Source organism: Pistacia vera, unplaced genomic scaffold (genome assembly GCF_008641045.1).
Source record: "Pistacia vera cultivar Batoury unplaced genomic scaffold, PisVer_v2 Contig269, whole genome shotgun sequence".
Classification (NCBI taxonomy): domain Eukaryota; kingdom Viridiplantae; phylum Streptophyta; class Magnoliopsida; order Sapindales; family Anacardiaceae; genus Pistacia; species Pistacia vera.
The window spans coordinates 431,297-448,782 of NW_022196078.1; the positions used below are offsets into that span (position 1 = coordinate 431,297).

The 17,486-nt window shown below is 31.2% G+C and overlaps 1 protein-coding gene and 1 pseudogene across 1 annotated transcript; both read left to right on the plus strand.

Annotated features, from left to right (window-relative positions):
• Positions 1-2,369: 2,369 nt before the first annotated feature.
• On the plus strand, positions 2,370-6,625 carry LOC116133392 (60S ribosomal protein L3-2). The gene is made up of 6 exons (XM_031419093.1): positions 2,370-2,495; positions 4,186-4,289; positions 4,881-4,991; positions 5,309-5,613; positions 5,712-6,121; positions 6,206-6,625. Exons 2-6 carry the CDS (start codon positions 4,205-4,207, stop codon positions 6,462-6,464), a joined length of 1,170 nt encoding a protein of 389 aa, XP_031274953.1. The 5' UTR covers positions 2,370-2,495; positions 4,186-4,204; the 3' UTR covers positions 6,465-6,625.
• Positions 6,626-15,020: 8,395 nt separating this feature from the next.
• Positions 15,021-16,755, plus strand: LOC116133388 (annotated as a pseudogene).
• Positions 16,756-17,486: the final 731 nt, after the last annotated feature.

Genomic DNA, 17,486 nt, shown 5'->3' on the forward strand with positions numbered 1-17,486 from the left:
TTGTGAGTCATTTTTTTTTTCATGATATATATCGATATTGGGGTTTATTTGATTTAATTAACACTAAATATACAAGATACTACCATTTATTTTTAACTTATACGGTAAATATTGAGATATGTTATTAAATTTTACTTATCATTTTTTGAAAAATACAATTTATAGTTGAAATCAAGAAGCCGTATCACAAACCATGCACTTTGCAAGGGACTGTTAGTTAGTAAGCCATCATCCTATTGTGGCATGACTAATGTTACAGTTATTGATGGGTGTACACCAAATTTATGTATCGAATGACATGTCAAAATTCTGATAATTGATTTATTATCAGTTAATATTAATCAATAGTCAAGATTTTATTACGTTATTCGATATACAAATTCGATATAAACTTTTTGATAACTCTATCATTTTCTATTGTGGCATAGGTAAAGAGGTGGAGTCAACTCAATTTTTCTTTTTTGGGATAAATCCGGAAATTTAATAAAAGAAAGATTCAAAGAAACAAGCGGAGATAAAAGAAACCCCACAAACTAAGCGAGCAACGTGGAAAGCCCCAAGAGCTCAACAAGAAAACCCAGCAACGCCAGGCTAGAAACCTATACAGCCCAGGCCTAGAACAAAAAACAAAAAGGCCCTTGTCCTTGGACAGACCCCCGAGAGACCTGCACAAATAATAGAAAAAATAAATGTGTTTCGTGGCTGTACAAAAAAATAGTACAGCAACACCAGAGGATCATCTTACAACCAACAAAGGAATGCCCAGGACAATCTAAGACGAAGCACAACATCCAGCCATTAAAAATGGGAAGGGAGGTGCAGTCTGGAGTACACTGAACCCAAAGAAACCATCGCCAAACCTTCTTGAGATTGGGAGGATAACTCAAATTGTGATTATATTAATTGAAATGTAAAGCGGAGAATAATTACTCCCCTCAAAAAATATTTTAAAATTCTCTTTTTCTAAATAATATATTGGCTTCGTTTGGTTCACAATTGTATGTTTTTGAGAAAAGTTTTTTAAAAAAAGTTGAATTTGACAGGTATTATGATGTAGGATTTATAAGTTAATAAAATACCCCCTATGTTTATTTATTTATAAAACACCCCCTATAATAAAATATTAAAAGTTAACAAAAACACCCCCAACCCACCCTCAAATACGGATAGCCGGTCACCACTATCGGAGGATGGCCGGATTCGTTGTATCGGTGCATGACCGACTGGATCTTGCCGGTCGTCCACCGATATGGCATTTTTCGGCCAGATCCACGGTGAATTTGGTCGGCAAAGGCCAGATCTGATCGTATTTGCTTGTCAACGACAGCCAACAAACGGTCGTCGTTGATGGTCAACGACGACCGTTTGTTGGCTGTCGTTGACAAGCAAATACGGTCAGTTGTTGGTCGTCGTTACCAACTATTACGGGCAAAAATCTGGCTGTCAACGGCCAGATCTTTGGTCTTAGATTTGGCTTTTTCCTGCCAGATCCACCGTGGATCTGACCGAAAAAGGCTAGATTGACGTACTACCGGCCAGATTTAGTCTGTAGTGTGCCATCCTAACAGATTTCTGCCATTTTCCAACAGTGGTGGCCGGAATCTGGTAAATGTGGATTATTGGGGTGTTTTTACAGTTTTCTAAAAACATTTAGGGGTATTTAATTAAATTATCAAATTTAAGGGGTTTAAAAAAAGTTGAATAATATTGAGAGTAGTATTCCCAAAACAATAATACTAACCTCACTAACCCCTCTCACCAACTCCTTTCACTAATCCTATGTAGGAGTTTATGATTGATTTGATTAGGTGGGATCTATTATTGGACAGATAGGACCCATGTGAATTGATGAATTGTAAACTGACATGTGGCGTTAGTAAGAGAAAGTTAGTGAGAAGTGTTAGTGAGTGTAGTGTTACTCTTTCCCAAAAATCAGAGTTTTTGAGTATTTTACTGTTTAACTTTTTTGGAAATACTAAAAGTAGTATTCCCAATTGGCAATTAAACGAAGCCATTATGTTATATGATATATCTTACTTGAGAAAGATAATTGTTATTTAGTGAAACTTGAGAGCGAAATTAAACTCTATTGTAGTAAAAGGAAACGAGTAATATTATATTTATAATCCAATCTCATAAACTTTTTTCACAATCTTGATGTGACGATTTGTAATTAGTCAACTTACAAATGGGTCTCACAATCTTGACATAATTATTCTCAATCGGTAACTTGCAAATAGATCCGGGTGTAATTCGGATCCATATGAGTCCAAAAACAGACGGCCCAACCCAATTGGACCTCGTTAAGTATTAGCCGAAAATAGCAAAACCCTAGTGTGAAGATCCGACGGTTCATGTAAATCCACAGAATCAATTATAGCCGTCAAATCTCTACCAAAAACACTATAAAGTCCACTCTATACTTAGGCTTCAGCTTCCATTTCAAAGCCACTGCTGCTCTCTTTTTCTACCGTTTTTCTCGTTATTGGCAAGAGGTATTATCGTTCAGTCTACGTGCTCTGCACGAATCCACTCCGTATATTCATTTCGTTTACAAGTTTACGCTTTGTTTTATTTAATAAATCCCTTTTTTTTTTTTTTTTTTTTTCATGTACCTATGTGGGTGTTACAGATCTGTTGTTGTGAATGTAGAATCATGCGTTCCCTTTTCATATGGCTTCGTCTGTATGATGGTTTTATGCTTGTTTATGTTGTAAAGTTATGATCTTTTTAATATCTACTGTAGGTTTTTTGTGTTCTGAATTTATTTTGTGCTAGATATTGTATTTTCATTTTTGGTTTCAGTTCACTGAGCTTTTGCTTTATAGTGCTCTGTTTGTGTCGAATGATTTGTAAGGGCTTGTCTAGTATTGTTTACGAATTTTTTTTTATTAACCACAATTAATTAGATAATTGTTATATTTAGAATATTTTTCTTAAGGTTTTTTTATTTAAATATACTATTAAATCCACATATATGAGATGTTTATAGTTTTCTACATTGAAAAATTTTAAATACTTATAAGTGAAACAATTTGTTTAATTATCAATTATAACAGCAGGGTAAGCATTTTTAATGTTTTTATTTTTTGGAAGCTAATGCTTCAATTCATGTTTGTGTTTTTGTTTGTTTGAAAAAAAGTAGATGAGCTATGTTGTGGATTTAAAATCTGTTTGATCTTCAACATTTGTCTTTTTTTTCCTATTGTCAAAGCTCTGTTGGTTTTGATGGTTTTTTTTCTACTGTAATTTGAAACCCTTGTGTCTGGATACATGTTGGTGTCAAGCATGTCTTGCTGGATGATTGAATTGTATCCCCAGAAGAAATGGGTGACTGATAATCAAGGCTGGAGTCTCGAAAAAGGGCTCTTCTACCAAAAACCCGAATATGGGTATTTGGAAAGAAATACTAATGAGCTTGAGAATTGGCATACTTTTAATTTGCCATAGGCCTTTGGTTGGGGACCAATCTCCATCATCTGCTAAAAATTGCTTGTGACATCCAATTGTTATCCACTGTAAGGGCCAACTTAAATTATGTGTCATGATAGTCAAAAGTGTTTTTGATTAATATCAATTTTTTTATTTCGAGAATTTTTAAAAAAGTTTTGTTGAAGTTATAGATTTGGCAATTATCCATTTAAATTTTATTTTGATGTTTTTTAAACGAGTTTTTTATTTTACAGTTTTTCTTGCCTTTTGACGAAAAAACCATATTTTTAGTTTTTAGTTTTAAATTTTGAATTATTTTTAGAAATGTTGTTAAGTTTATAAGTTTTTATTCAAGTTTTTTGTGTTATAGTTTTGCTTTCCTTTTGCAGCACCTTGATTGTTTTTGTGTTTGATAGTCATTTGGAATGGTTACATGTTTTTTACTTACCTCTTCTGCTGTGTAAGACAGAATGGTAAAAATAAATTTATTGTTTATTGATGCTTTTATTTTGGGCTGTACCTTTTTACTCTATTAATTAAAGAGGAGTCTTTTAGATTAGATGAGCGGAGTCTATCAAATTTGTATTTTGTGGCTGTAGTTTATTGTTTATTTCAACATATTTAATTTTTTTTATTATGATTTAGATATGATTTTTGTGAATTTGAGGTTCTTATTAGTGTATATGTGTGGTTCAAGTTTATTATTTATGTATTGAAATATAATTCTATCAAAGTAACAAATTATTATTGCAGTTAACTTTATCAGGGAAGGATGTCTCATCGTAAGTTTGAACACCCACGACATGGTTCTTTGGGGTTTCTCCCAAGAAAGAGAGCTGCCCGACACAGAGGAAAAGGTTTCCAATCTTACTAGTCTTTTTCTGCAGAAGTTTCAAATTGTTTGCTTGATTCTTTGCCAAATAAAATTGTGATGTTTGTAGTTGAGAAGAATTATTTTTTTGTTTGCCAGCTGATTGTGTTATAGAAATTTCATTATGATGTATATTTTTATTGCATGATGTTTTGATATATTTCCAAACACTTATTAAAATCAGCTGTGATTTTTTTTTTTTTTTTTTTTTTCTAGAATAAAATTTTATTGAAGATGCAGCCGAACTATTGTATCTTTGGTGTTATATAATTATTGTAACCATTTTTGCTGATGCTATTGTCTCTTCAATACAAATTTATGGTCAAGAAAAATATATTGATATCTAGTATAATCATTTTTCCCTTGATTTTGACTGTTAGTTGGCTGTATTGTTTTTCTGCTGTCATCATGATTCTGTCGTAATGTAATTTTACGGCAAGTGCCTTGTAATTCAAGGCAACAAAACTCTTTTTGTTTGTAATATGTCAGGTCTGTGGATGGTTGCTATCATAATGTTCATTTTCGAATATTTGTTATTAGTTTCTGATTCTTGATTCTCTGTTGTGTGCTTGCACAGTGAAGGCTTTCCCCAAAGATGATCCTACCAAACCATGCAGATTGACTGCATTCCTTGGTTACAAAGCTGGGATGACCCACATTGTCAGAGATGTGGAGAAACCGGGATCAAGTGAGTTTCAATTCTGCTTAATATGCTTTTGATTGATGGGTTTAGTGTATCAATATTCTGTCTTCACAACGAGTAACATGCTGTTGTTCATAATGAGTAACAGAGATATAATTCTTATTTTGTGGCTTGTATCAACTAGGATGAATTATTTACCGACAGATGCTAGAAAAGAGTTATAAGTTTTTGTTATTATAATCTTTTTTAAAACTAGTTGTGAAATAAAATCAGAAAGTTCAAAACCTAGTATACTGGAAAAGAGTCACTGCATCATGTAAAGTTTAGCTGGATTTTTTAACCCTCTAAACCTTTCCTTACAGAGCTCCACAAGAAGGAAGCATGCGAAGTAGTAACTATTATAGAAACACCACCCATGGTGGTTGTTGGGGTTGTTGGTTATGTCAAGACACCTCGTGGGCTTCGCTCTCTTAGCACTGTCTGGGCCCAGCATCTCAGTGAAGAGATTAAGAGGAGGTTCTACAAGAACTGGTGCAAATCTAAGAAGAAGGCCTTCACCAAGTATTCAAAGAAGTTTGAAAGTGAAGATGGGAAGAAAGATATTGAGGCTCAGTTGGAAAAAATGAAGAAGTACTGTACTGTGATTCGTGTTTTGGCCCACACGCAGGTAATTTCTTCCTCCGCCAAAACTGTAATAATACCATTTCTAGTTGATGACATTGTGCTCAGCTTATTGTTATTCTTGCAATTTGTTTCATTCTGTAGATAAGAAAAATGAAGGGTCTGAAGCAGAAGAAAGCCCATCTGATGGAGATCCAGGTCAATGGTGGAACCATTGCCCAGAAGGTTGATTTTGCATATGGTTTCTTTGAGAAGCTGATTCCTGTTGATGCTGTGTTCCAGAAAGATGAGATGATTGACATCATCGGTGTGACTAAAGGTAAGGGTTATGAGGGTGTGGTGACTCGTTGGGGTGTCACTCGTTTGCCTCGCAAGACTCACCGTGGTCTTCGCAAGGTTGCTTGTATTGGTGCCTGGCATCCGGCTAGGGTCTCCTTCACAGTTGCAAGGGCTGGACAGAATGGTTACCACCACCGCACAGAGATGAACAAGAAAATCTACAGACTTGGAAAGATCGGCGAGGAGTCTCACTCTGCCATGACCGAATATGACAGGTTCAAATTACTGTTACCTTCTCTTACACTTTAAACATTGATGTTCAATTTTAAGTCTCACTTATCGGCTTTTCCATTTATCAGGACTGAGAAGGATATTACACCGATGGGAGGATTCCCCCATTATGGTATCGTGAAAGAAGATTTCCTGCTGATCAAGGGGTGCTGCGTTGGACCCAAAAAGCGTGTGGTGACGTTGAGGCAGTCATTGCTGAAGCATACATCGAGACTTGCAATGGAGGACATTAAGCTCAAGTTCATTGATACATCCTCCAAGTTCGGCCATGGTCGGTTCCAGACTACACAAGAGAAGGCTAAGTTCTATGGAAGACTCAAGTTTTGATCAGCTCAAACATTTTTTTTTTTGAATATTTGGTTCATTAAATTAAACTTCATGTATTAGTAGGTTAAACTTTGAGTTACGTTTTAGTCTTCTAATGACTGGAATCTTGTTGAAGTGTTAATCCTTTTCGAATTGTGAAATACATTTTGTTTTTGTTTTTATGGTCGAACTAATTATGGGTGGGTGGTTTCGGGTACTCATCATTTTTTGGGAGAATCAGAACTGAAATCGTATAGTATAGGTTCCCAGAAAAAGGAATTGGAATCGCACAGTATAGGTTCTTCAATTCAAGGAACATAAATCTAAAATGCAAGTTTTGGTTCCTTTCTGGGTGCCTTGTAAAAAATCAATTACCCCTTTATTAGTTTAAAAAATGATAAAAATATTTTAAAAGTTTACAAATACACCCCTAACAAATATACTATTTGGTTTAGGGTTTAATCATAATTAATTAAATTGTTAATCATTTAATTAAGGATTATAATATTGTTAATAATAGAATGCTATAATTAATTAACTAATCATATCATAAATTTATAATGTAATGTTATAGGGTGCGTTTGGTTTATTATTTTGGGTAGGATTTTGGGGATAGTATTAGATAGTTGAATAGAAGAGTATTACGAGATAAAATTTAAAAATTTATGAAAAAGCCCCCAAGGTTTGCTAATTTAATAAATACCCCAATATATTAAAATATTGTAAAATGACAGAAACACCCTTAACACCCAAAGTGCCAGATTCCGGCCACCACTGCCAGAATCTAGACGGAAAATTGGATAACCACAAAATCTGGTCGGATCTGGCGGGCATTCGATCGATATGGCCTTTTTTGGTCATATTCACCACGGATCTGGTCGGAAAACGCCAGATCTAAGGTTGGATGTGGCATTCGACAGCCAAAAAAGGCCAACTTTGGCCGTCAGCGACGGCCAAAGCTATGGCCGTCGTTGTCTGTTAACGATGGCCAAGATTTGGCCGGCGTTGACCATTTCTGGCCATTACCGGCCATTATCGGTGCTCATGTGACTGTTGTGACAAATTTCGGCTACCACCGGCAGTGATTGCTGGAATTTGGCAAGTATTGTGAATGGGGGTGTTTCTGTTAGTTTTTAAACTTTTTTTCTAGAGTTAATGAAATTAATAAACTTATGGGGTCTAGGAGTAATTAAAAAAATAGACTAATATTTTGAGAATAACGTGCCAAACAACATTTGAAGAATAGGATTGAGAATATGAATAAAAACAATAAGCCAAACGCACCCATAATTAATTAAATTCTAATTATTTAATTAAGTATTGTGTAAATTAATTACTAATGTTTATAATATAATCTCATAATCAATTAAGTAATCATTTAATTATATAATATTATATTAATTATATGATTATATTATAATAGTATAATGTAATGTTATAATGAATTAAGTAATCATACTATAAATTTATAATTTAATATTATAATTAATTAAATTTCAAATCATTTAATTAATATACTAATGTTTATAATGGAATATTATAATTGATTAAGTAACCATGTTATACAAAATATTATGATGGCTAATATTAGTACATTAATTAAAATTTTCACGTTTAATTAAATAATGTAATAATAATGTAATTACTAATGTTTATAATATAATGTTATAAATCATAACTAATTATGTAATGCTATAATTAAGTAAATGATCATAATATAATGTAAATATATAATGTTATAATTTAATTAGTAATTATTTAATTATAGATTAATTCTTAATAATGTTATAATGAAATGTTTATAAGTAATATTATAATTAATTATATTTCTAATCCATTTAATTAAATATTGTGCTAATGTTTATATAGTAAATTAGTAATTACTAATGTTTAAAACATAATATCATAACTCATAATCAATTAAGTATCATTTAATTATGTAATGTTACAATTAATTATGTGATCAATACTATAATGTAATGTTATAGTGAATTAAGTATGAGATTATAGATCTTTATTTTATGTATATATATAATTAAAATTTTAATCATTAATTAAGTAATGTAATAAATAATATTTAGTAAATTACTATGTTTATATGTGATGTTATAATTTATAACTAATTAAATAATCATTTAACTATGTAATGCTATAATTAATTAAGTGATCATAATATAATTATTGTAATAATGTTATAATTTAATAAGTAATTATTAACTATAATGTTATTTAATTAATTAAATTTCTATTCATTTGTTTATAATAATGTTATAATTAATGTTTATAATATAATATCATAATCAATTAAATAATCATCTAATTATGTAATATTTATAATTAATTATGTAATCAACTAATCAAGTATCATACTATAATGAAATAGTGAAATGTTACAATGAATTAAGTAATCATACTATAAGTCTTTAATTATATTTATAATTAATTTATTTATAATATAATATTAATAATTAAGTAATCATTTAATTATAATATAATGTACAATTATTACATAATCGTACTATAATTTATAATGAATATTGTAATTAATTAAATTTCTAATCATTTATTAAGTATTATGCTAATGTTTATGTAGTAAATTAGTAATTATAATATTTATAATATAATGTCATAATCAATTAAGTAATCTTTAATTAGTAATGTTATAATTAATTATATAATCATACTATAATGTAATGTATATTGAATTAACTATTAAATAATCATACAATATATTTTAATGTAATATTATATATTAAAATTTTTAATCATTTAATTAAGTTTGTATTAATGTTATAATAAATGCTATAATTCACTAAGTAATTATACTATAAATCTATATGTAATGCTGTAATTAATTAAAATTTTAATTATTTAATTAAGTAATAAACTAATGTTATACTTATAAGTCATTATTAAGTAGTAATCAATTATGTAATGCTATAATTATTATACAATAAATCATTAAGTAATGTTTATAACATTATAATTAATTAAGTATGCTAACTATAATGTAATGTTATAATTAATTAAGTATGATATTTAACTATAATTAAATTTATTAATGTTTATCAATTTATCATAATAATTAATTAATTACTAATTTATTTTGATATACTTAGAACTTGATAATAGTAAATAACTAAATATATTATTATTCAATCAAATATACTATTTTATTCAAACATAATTCTTTTACTAATATTAAATTTAAAACACTTTTAATTGGATCATAATTCTAATTATTCACTTATTTATCAAACTTTAATATAATTATTATAATATATTAAAGCTTTTAATATGGTGTATTTATATGTATAAGTATAATTATATTCATATATTTAGTTTAATTAGGTTATTTTAAAAATTTAACTTTTCTATTTAATTTTTTTTATAAAACAATAGAAACCCTTCATTATTCACATTTTACAATATTTCATGTAGTCCAGGTTCCAAAACAGGTTCCAAACAGATTCAAAATAGGTTTCAACAGATTCCAAAAAAGTTCAAAACAGGTTCTAAAAAATGCGTTTCCAAACTGGGTACCCCCTATAGGTTCCAATAGGTTACCTTTTTACATATTCTGGTTCGTTCCTGTTCCTCCACACACAAGAATCAAAACCGTAACCGCACAGTATCGATTTCAAAAATGGAACGGAATCTACCAGCACAGTACCTGGTTCCACTAGTGCAGGTTCCGTTCCGGTTCCAGTTCTAGAAATACGCTTGTTTTGCTCACGCCTAGAAGTATTAACACTGTTTTTGTTTTGCTTATTTGTTAGTTTAATATATATACTGTATTAAGACTACGCAATTAGGAACACCAATCCGAGAACAGAAATAAATGATCCGAAACCAAAGCAAACAATCACAAAATTCTAGTGTTATTCTATAAGTGCTACTCTTTGTATATATATTTAATACAATCAACTTCTCCTAAATTACTTTCTTGATTCTCGAAAGACTCCATGCAGATGCAGTTTAATGCTTGTTTTAAAAACCAACCAACTGTTGAGCGGGACCGGTAGCTTCTTCGGTCCGTTAGGTTTAGGGGTTTTTTCAATTTTCAAAATTATGAGGAAACTTGGAATTTTAAGGGTTTTTGAAGATATGATTCAAAGTTTAGGGATTAATTGGTAATTTTTTGGGATTTGTTAGAATAAATAAAAATTTTAGGGACTAATTTGAGATTTTTTAAGGAATTTTTGTAATATATTGAAATTTAGGGGGTTATATGATAATTTTAAAAATAAAATTATCGCTGCCATAATCGGTCCAACCAGCCGGTCACAGCAAACAGGGTTGCCCTCCGGTCGGGTTTTAAAACAATGGTTTAATTGGATATCTTTTAGCTCGATTATATTTCACCCTAGTCTCGGAAACACATAACACTACACCCTATTTTCTATAGCAAAATGTTACACTCACAATCTCTTTTTATAAATGTTTCTTTACAATTTTGACGGTATAATTCATAATTGGTCAAATATAATTTATTAGTGGACTCAGTGAGACTCATTACGACTATCAATTGGCGAGCTTATAACTGATATTAATTTCTTTGGATCCATTGCGATTTTTTCTAATAGAACTTATGAAAAAAGAGTTTATTACGTAGAGTTTATAAAAGTGTAGTTTTGTGAAAATTTTGTGTTGTTTGATTAGATAAATATAAATAGCTTTCTAGTATATTTTACCAAAGAAGTCTTAATATACAATAATATATAAGTCAAATTTACAAAATAGAATTGAGATATTTTTAAAATTTCAACAATTTATTGTTAAAAAGAGTTTCTTTTGTCTCCCGCTGGCATAAATTGTAAAATAATACTAATCCTCTTTTCTAAAACACTTCTCTTCTCCATTCCTCCTAATTAGCCTTGAGCTAAACTATTCCAATGCATCTAAAAATCAACATCAGATAAATCCATATCTCATAATAATTGATCTATCATTAAGATGTTTTGGGTGGTAACTTGAAGAAAACGCTGGAAGATTGTCATGAACTCTTGGCTGCTGGTGAGATAGAATTGGCTGAGCGTGAAGCAAAACACCAAGCAAATGATTACAAGATCACGTATAAATAATACTATAATAAAACACTAAATCAACAGATTTAGGGTTTTAAGAATAATTGTTTGAGCCATGATGTCTGCAAGGATTGTTGAATTCCTAACTAGTCTTCCTCTCTTGCTCTCAATCACAACTTTCATATAAGTAAAGCGCAAATTAATCTGTTTTGGAGAGGGGAATTAGCCAATATATAATGTTTGATTGGTGCCTCCCATTATAGGCCCAATAAACCTAAAAGTCCACTCTTTTACCGTCAAGTCAGATTATTCAATAATGAAGTGTATTGAATTATAATCTATAATCATATTAAACCCAATAAAATTATCTTATAAGACTATGCATTTACTCGGTTTTATTAAACCAAAATATAATTAATATTGTTAGCCCATAATTAGGAAACTTTCCAACACCGTTTCCACGAGAAGTTTGCCGAGCGGTTACATCTGTGGTTTGTTGGACATTGGACTCCAGCTTTGAACTCGAACTTTAGAAGCAAGTGAAACTGAAAAATTCTCACGTGCATGGTCCGGTAACTACCTACGGTATCATAATTTTAACAAGAACTGAGTTAATAAATATGTGGGACATGAAATCCTTGAACAATTTCGGATGTATTTTTATGTTTGATTATATTATTAATTAAGAAGCGTAAATTTTTGGATATTAGAACTTTTCTCAAGCATCTATCGAATTTTAATCCAAATATCTGCATGCTTCTTGTAACAACTTTGAAAATTTACACTTTGATCCCTGCAGAAATCTGGAAACTGGAAATTGGAAATTGCCTCTGCTGCATTCTGCTCAGCACTCTCTCAAAATGTATGGGAGGGTAAGTGCCTGCGGATAAACTACTGATTGTTGATATATAGACGAATATATAACTAGCTGGTTGTGATTGTGACTATTTTTTTATGAATGCCTTGTTGTTGTTGAGGTAGTATGAGAGCATTCATGATATTCTAGTGGTAAAATTTTTTCTATTAATAATTTGTTTAATTTAGCTCATGTTCTTTGGGCTATTTTCCCCGTTTACTTCTATTATACTTTACATATTTCCAACAATCATAAGCACACTTAAATTTCTTTTATTTATTTATTTTTAAGAATATTCAAAAAGTAATCTTCCACTTCTAACCAATTAATAAAGTTTCACCTGCAAATTTTTATTGAAATAAGAAGATCAAAATTAATCTTATAATTGTTAGAACTTCACTTAGAACCTTGTTATAAAAGTTATACATTGAAGTCCTTTTATTGAAATCAATAATCTATCTTTGATATTGGACAATAAGCTTGGTTCTCATAGTAATATGCCTCTTAGGTTTTCAATCTAAATTCTTACTGCCATTAGTATCTAGTTTATCCAACCTATGAAGGATTAGTTGTAATAGATCCTGGCTGAAATAATATCCAAGATTAGCTTGACAAGATTATACTTTGTTCTCACACCACTTAATGAAGCATAAATGTTGAAATAATAAAAATAAAAAACGATCATATAGTTTTTTTTTTTTTTTAATAAATAAATATATAGTACACAATTAGTAAAAATATTTATTTATACTAGTTACAAAGACTGAAAAGCATAAGAAAAAACTAATTATACTAAGAAAATGTTTTTACTAATAATTACATTCGTTGACATATGAAAAATCAAAATACTAAAAAAAAAAAAAAATGTTAATAAAATTAAATAAGATAACAAATTAAAATAAAATTCATACAGGGTTCATAATCTGCCCAGTCTTAAGCCCAAATTTGAATTGGGCTAATATTGGCTTGGTCCACCAGAAGCTGCAATGGTATACACCAGACAGGACTAGCCTTCACTCTTGCAGAGTCCCTTTGTGGATATAGATAGTAGAAAGCCATCCAATTCATTCTGTATGCTATTGCAAACATTATATCATGTTTGGCATTTAATTCGCTCCAATATCTCAACTTGACATATTTTTTTGTTGAAAATTTGTTTAGATTGACGTCTTTGACAATCTAAATGAAGATTATAAGAGGTTAGTTTGTGCAATGGTTAGGATTTTCAGTAACGCTATTAAAAACAAGAATTAAAAATCGAATTGGTCACCATCTCTGAAAATTAATGGATGCCATGATGAAAATTAAGGAAATTAAAAGAGTTCAACATTTTTTGTTCCTCAAATGAAATTTATCATTATATTTGCTTTGAGCATATGAAAAAAATGAGTTCTAGACATCCTCTTTTTGTTTTTACATGCCATGGTCATGGTATAATAGATATCTTGAGTAATTCATGATTCATCATACGATTATTATTACTTATTAGCTTTCTAGAATAATCTTAAGTCAATTCAATTATTGGTTTTATTTCTTATTAGCTTTCTAGAACTATAAGATATACAATAAATACATAATAATAACATATAGATAAATGGTAAATCACGTCTCTTATTAACATACAGATATATAATTAATTAGTTATATGAAGATTTACAGTAGGGAAAAAAAAACATTGAAATATTAAATCTTCATTTCCTCCTTGTACAACGAACACGTCTCTTATGTAATTAATTACTTATCCATGAATATACGACTTAATTGTTAGTTAAATAAATGATTGCGTGAATTCAGTTTCTAAGACTCAAGACTTTTCAATGAATTTGAGAGACAGTTACCCAAAAATATATAATTAATTTGTATAGAATAAAGAGAATATCCTTCATCGCTATCCTTAATAAACAAAGTTTACTCATTTCTTGATCAAGTAAAATGTTAATATTGACACATAGGCTATGACTAAACTTATTAAACTCATCTTTCTTGAAGTGGAATCAACTAATTAAGTAATATTGCACTAAAAATTCGTGAATCTACTTTGCCATTTAATTTGTCAATGCAATATTCAATGTCCCACGTTGAAATTCCTGTTATATATATATAATCATACTAAAATTAAGTCAATTATAGTTAAACAAAATTTATATCATTATGCATCGGTGAAAATGTCAAATATTAAAGTTAAACTTGCGTGTTATAATAGCTTGACGATGAATTTCATCTCTATCATGAATTCCATCTCTATCTTTAGTTTTAAATTCAATTTATATCTTTGATAAAGGGGCATGGGATACATCGGAGACGCGTAGAGTTTGGCAAATACAATTTCACAGCCAAAGTCACCATGATAAACGGGTTTGAATATAACAATCTTAAACATCATATAATATGAAAAATGTGTCACAAGAAAAGTATCCTCTGATATTAAAATGTTTTTTTCACTTAAAAAACCTTAGTTTCTTTTCTTGACTTAATTTTATTGCCAAAAATAAAAAAAATTTACATATTTATATGTTCATCTTGAGCTTGAAAGAAACACGCGCAAATAATCTTTGAAAAGTCCTAATGGAATACAGCATACGTCTTCTTGTAATTCAAAGTCAAAATCTATCTTAGAAGAGCACTCAAGATACCGCCTAGATTTGAAGTTGACAAATAAATATATTAAATTATAAAGCATACTTATATAAATTGTTGAAGCTCCAAAGCAATTTGTCCATACAAACAAAACCAATAAAATTTTCCTGAATCTGAGTATGGCTCCCAAAACTTTTCCATTGTTCATTTTCACGCTCATTTCGCTTCTTCAACTGCACTTATTAGCCGGACAAGATGCTGTTAGAGCTGGCTACTGGTTTCCAGGGAGTGAATTTCCAGTTTCTGATATAGATTCCTCTCTCTTCACTCACCTTTTCTGTGCTTTCGCTGATCTCGATCCCGAAACCAACCAAGTTGTCGTTGCATCATCAAACCAGGCTCAGTTCTCCACCTTCACCCAAACTGTCCAGCAAAAGAACCCTTCTGTCAAAACACATTTGTCGATCGGAGGAGGCAGTGCAAACGAGGCAGACTTTGCTTCAATGGCAAGCGAATCCACCTCCCGAAAATCATTCATCGATTCTTCGATAAATCTCGCCAGGTAATACAATTTCCATGGCCTAGACCTCGATTGGGAGTACCCCTCCTCGGCTACTGAAATGACCAATTTAGGATTATTCCTCAACGAATGGAGAGCAGCCATTGACAACGAATCCACAAGCACAGGCAACTCATCCTTGCTCTTAGCCGCCGCAGTTTTTCGCTCATCGGATTGTTACACCATTGATTACCCAATTCAAGCTATAGCAAACAGCTTGGATTTGATCAATGTGATGGCGTATGACTTTTACGGTCCCCTTTGGTCAAATCTAGCAGGGCCTCCTGCAGCTTTATACAATCCTGGAAACGATCAAGTTAGTGGAATATTATAACCTAAGCCTAATTAACCAATTCGCAACACAAACAAACACAAACAAGATTCAAGATCAAAGAACCACACACACAAAAATCAAGGCATGAATTTACCGTGGTTCGTCTATCCAATCTTTGATAGACTACATCCACATTGAGGTCCGAAATATGAATACTCACAGCACTAAAAGAATATCCAATGATTACAAGAAGACAGCCATACAAATCTGCCAAAACAGATCAACCCTCAACCTAGGCCTATTCGCTCAAGAATCTCTCAATAATCTACAAGAAACAGAGGACAAAAAACAAGCCTCAAGAAGGAAACGCAACCCTCTTTCTAATCTACCCAGATTATACCTAGAAAGACCCAGCAAATACTCAACCCTAGTTGCTCTCTATTTTTCTCTCACGAACGCTAATTTCCAGATTAACAAAAACGCGTTGCCATTCACATCACTGTTGCTTCTTTTATATATGCCCATATCAGTAAATATCAGCCCTTGGATCTATCTTGATCTGACGGCTAGAATTCCACCAATGAACTTAAATGAAATGACCCCGTTTTGGCTTCAGATTATTTTTTAGTCTCCATCTTGAAGCCAACTTTCTTCCTTTCATTTATTTCCTTTCTTATTTTCCATTGCTGGACTCCTTTTTAGTGCAGTAAGCTATCCCATATTTCTTCTTAGCTCTAAAAGAAAGTGTTTATCTGATGTGAAGCAAGTTCAAGCAGTGCTTGAACTTGGCTGTGGTCACCACTTTGGTTCCCATGTCCGCTAGATTCTCTTCAGTAGGCACCTTCAAAAGATTAATTTCTCCCTTTGCAATCAGGTCTCTGAAGAAGTGATGCCTGACATCCACATGTTTTGTTCGTTCGTGATACACTAGGTTCTTACTCAAATGTATGACACTTTGATTGTCAAAGTAAACTGCCATTCAACAGATCAGCTTCTTTTAGAATCCCTTGCAACCATGTTGCTTCCTTGAATGCATCTGAAACTGCTATGTACTTTGCTTTAGTAGTGGATAGTGCAACCAGAGGTTACAACTGTGCTTTCCAACTAACATAGTTGCCTCCCAGTGTAAAGTAATAAGCAGTTGTGGACTTCCTAGAGTCTTAATCACCTGCAAAATCTGCATCTACATACCCAACCAGATCAAGTGATGCATATCTTTTACATAAAATTAAACCAATTTGAACAATGCCATTAATGTATCTCATCAACCATTTTAAAGCATTCCAATGTTTATTTCCAGGATTTGACATGAACCTGCTTAATAGTGATATTGCATATGCTAAACCATGTCTGGTGGATATCATGGAATACATTACAGAACCTATAGCATTAGAATAAGGGACATTCTCCATTTTCAGCCTATCTGAATCTGTTTTTGGGGATTGTGACTTACTAAGTATGAAGTGGTTTGCTAAGGGCATTGTCACTGCTTTGGATTCGTTCATACCAAATTTTAAGACCAGTTTCTGTAAGTATGAGGATTGATGGAGTTTAAGAATATTTGCACTTCTATATCTATCAATCATCATTCCTAGTATTTTCTTTGCCTTCCTTAAGTCCTTCATATCAAATTTAGTATTCAATTTGGCCTTTAAAGCATTAATTTGAGACATGGACTTGATAATTATTAACATGTCATCTACATATAGCAAAAGATAGATTGACATCTTATTCATACAGGCAAAATAGA

What these genes read in the sequence shown, in the direction of transcription:
- LOC116133392 (XM_031419093.1), top strand. Translation starts at nt 4,205, where the DNA reads ATGTCTCATCGTAAGTTTGAACACCCACGACATGGTTCTTTGGGGTTT. An exon ending in TGTGGAGAAACCGGGATCAA is followed by an intron (nt 4,992 to 5,308) that starts GTGAGTTTCAAT and finishes CTTTCCTTACAG; the next exon opens with AGCTCCACAAGAAGGAAGCA. An exon ending in GTGTTTTGGCCCACACGCAG is followed by an intron (nt 5,614 to 5,711) that starts GTAATTTCTTCC and finishes TTCATTCTGTAG; the next exon opens with ATAAGAAAAATGAAGGGTCT.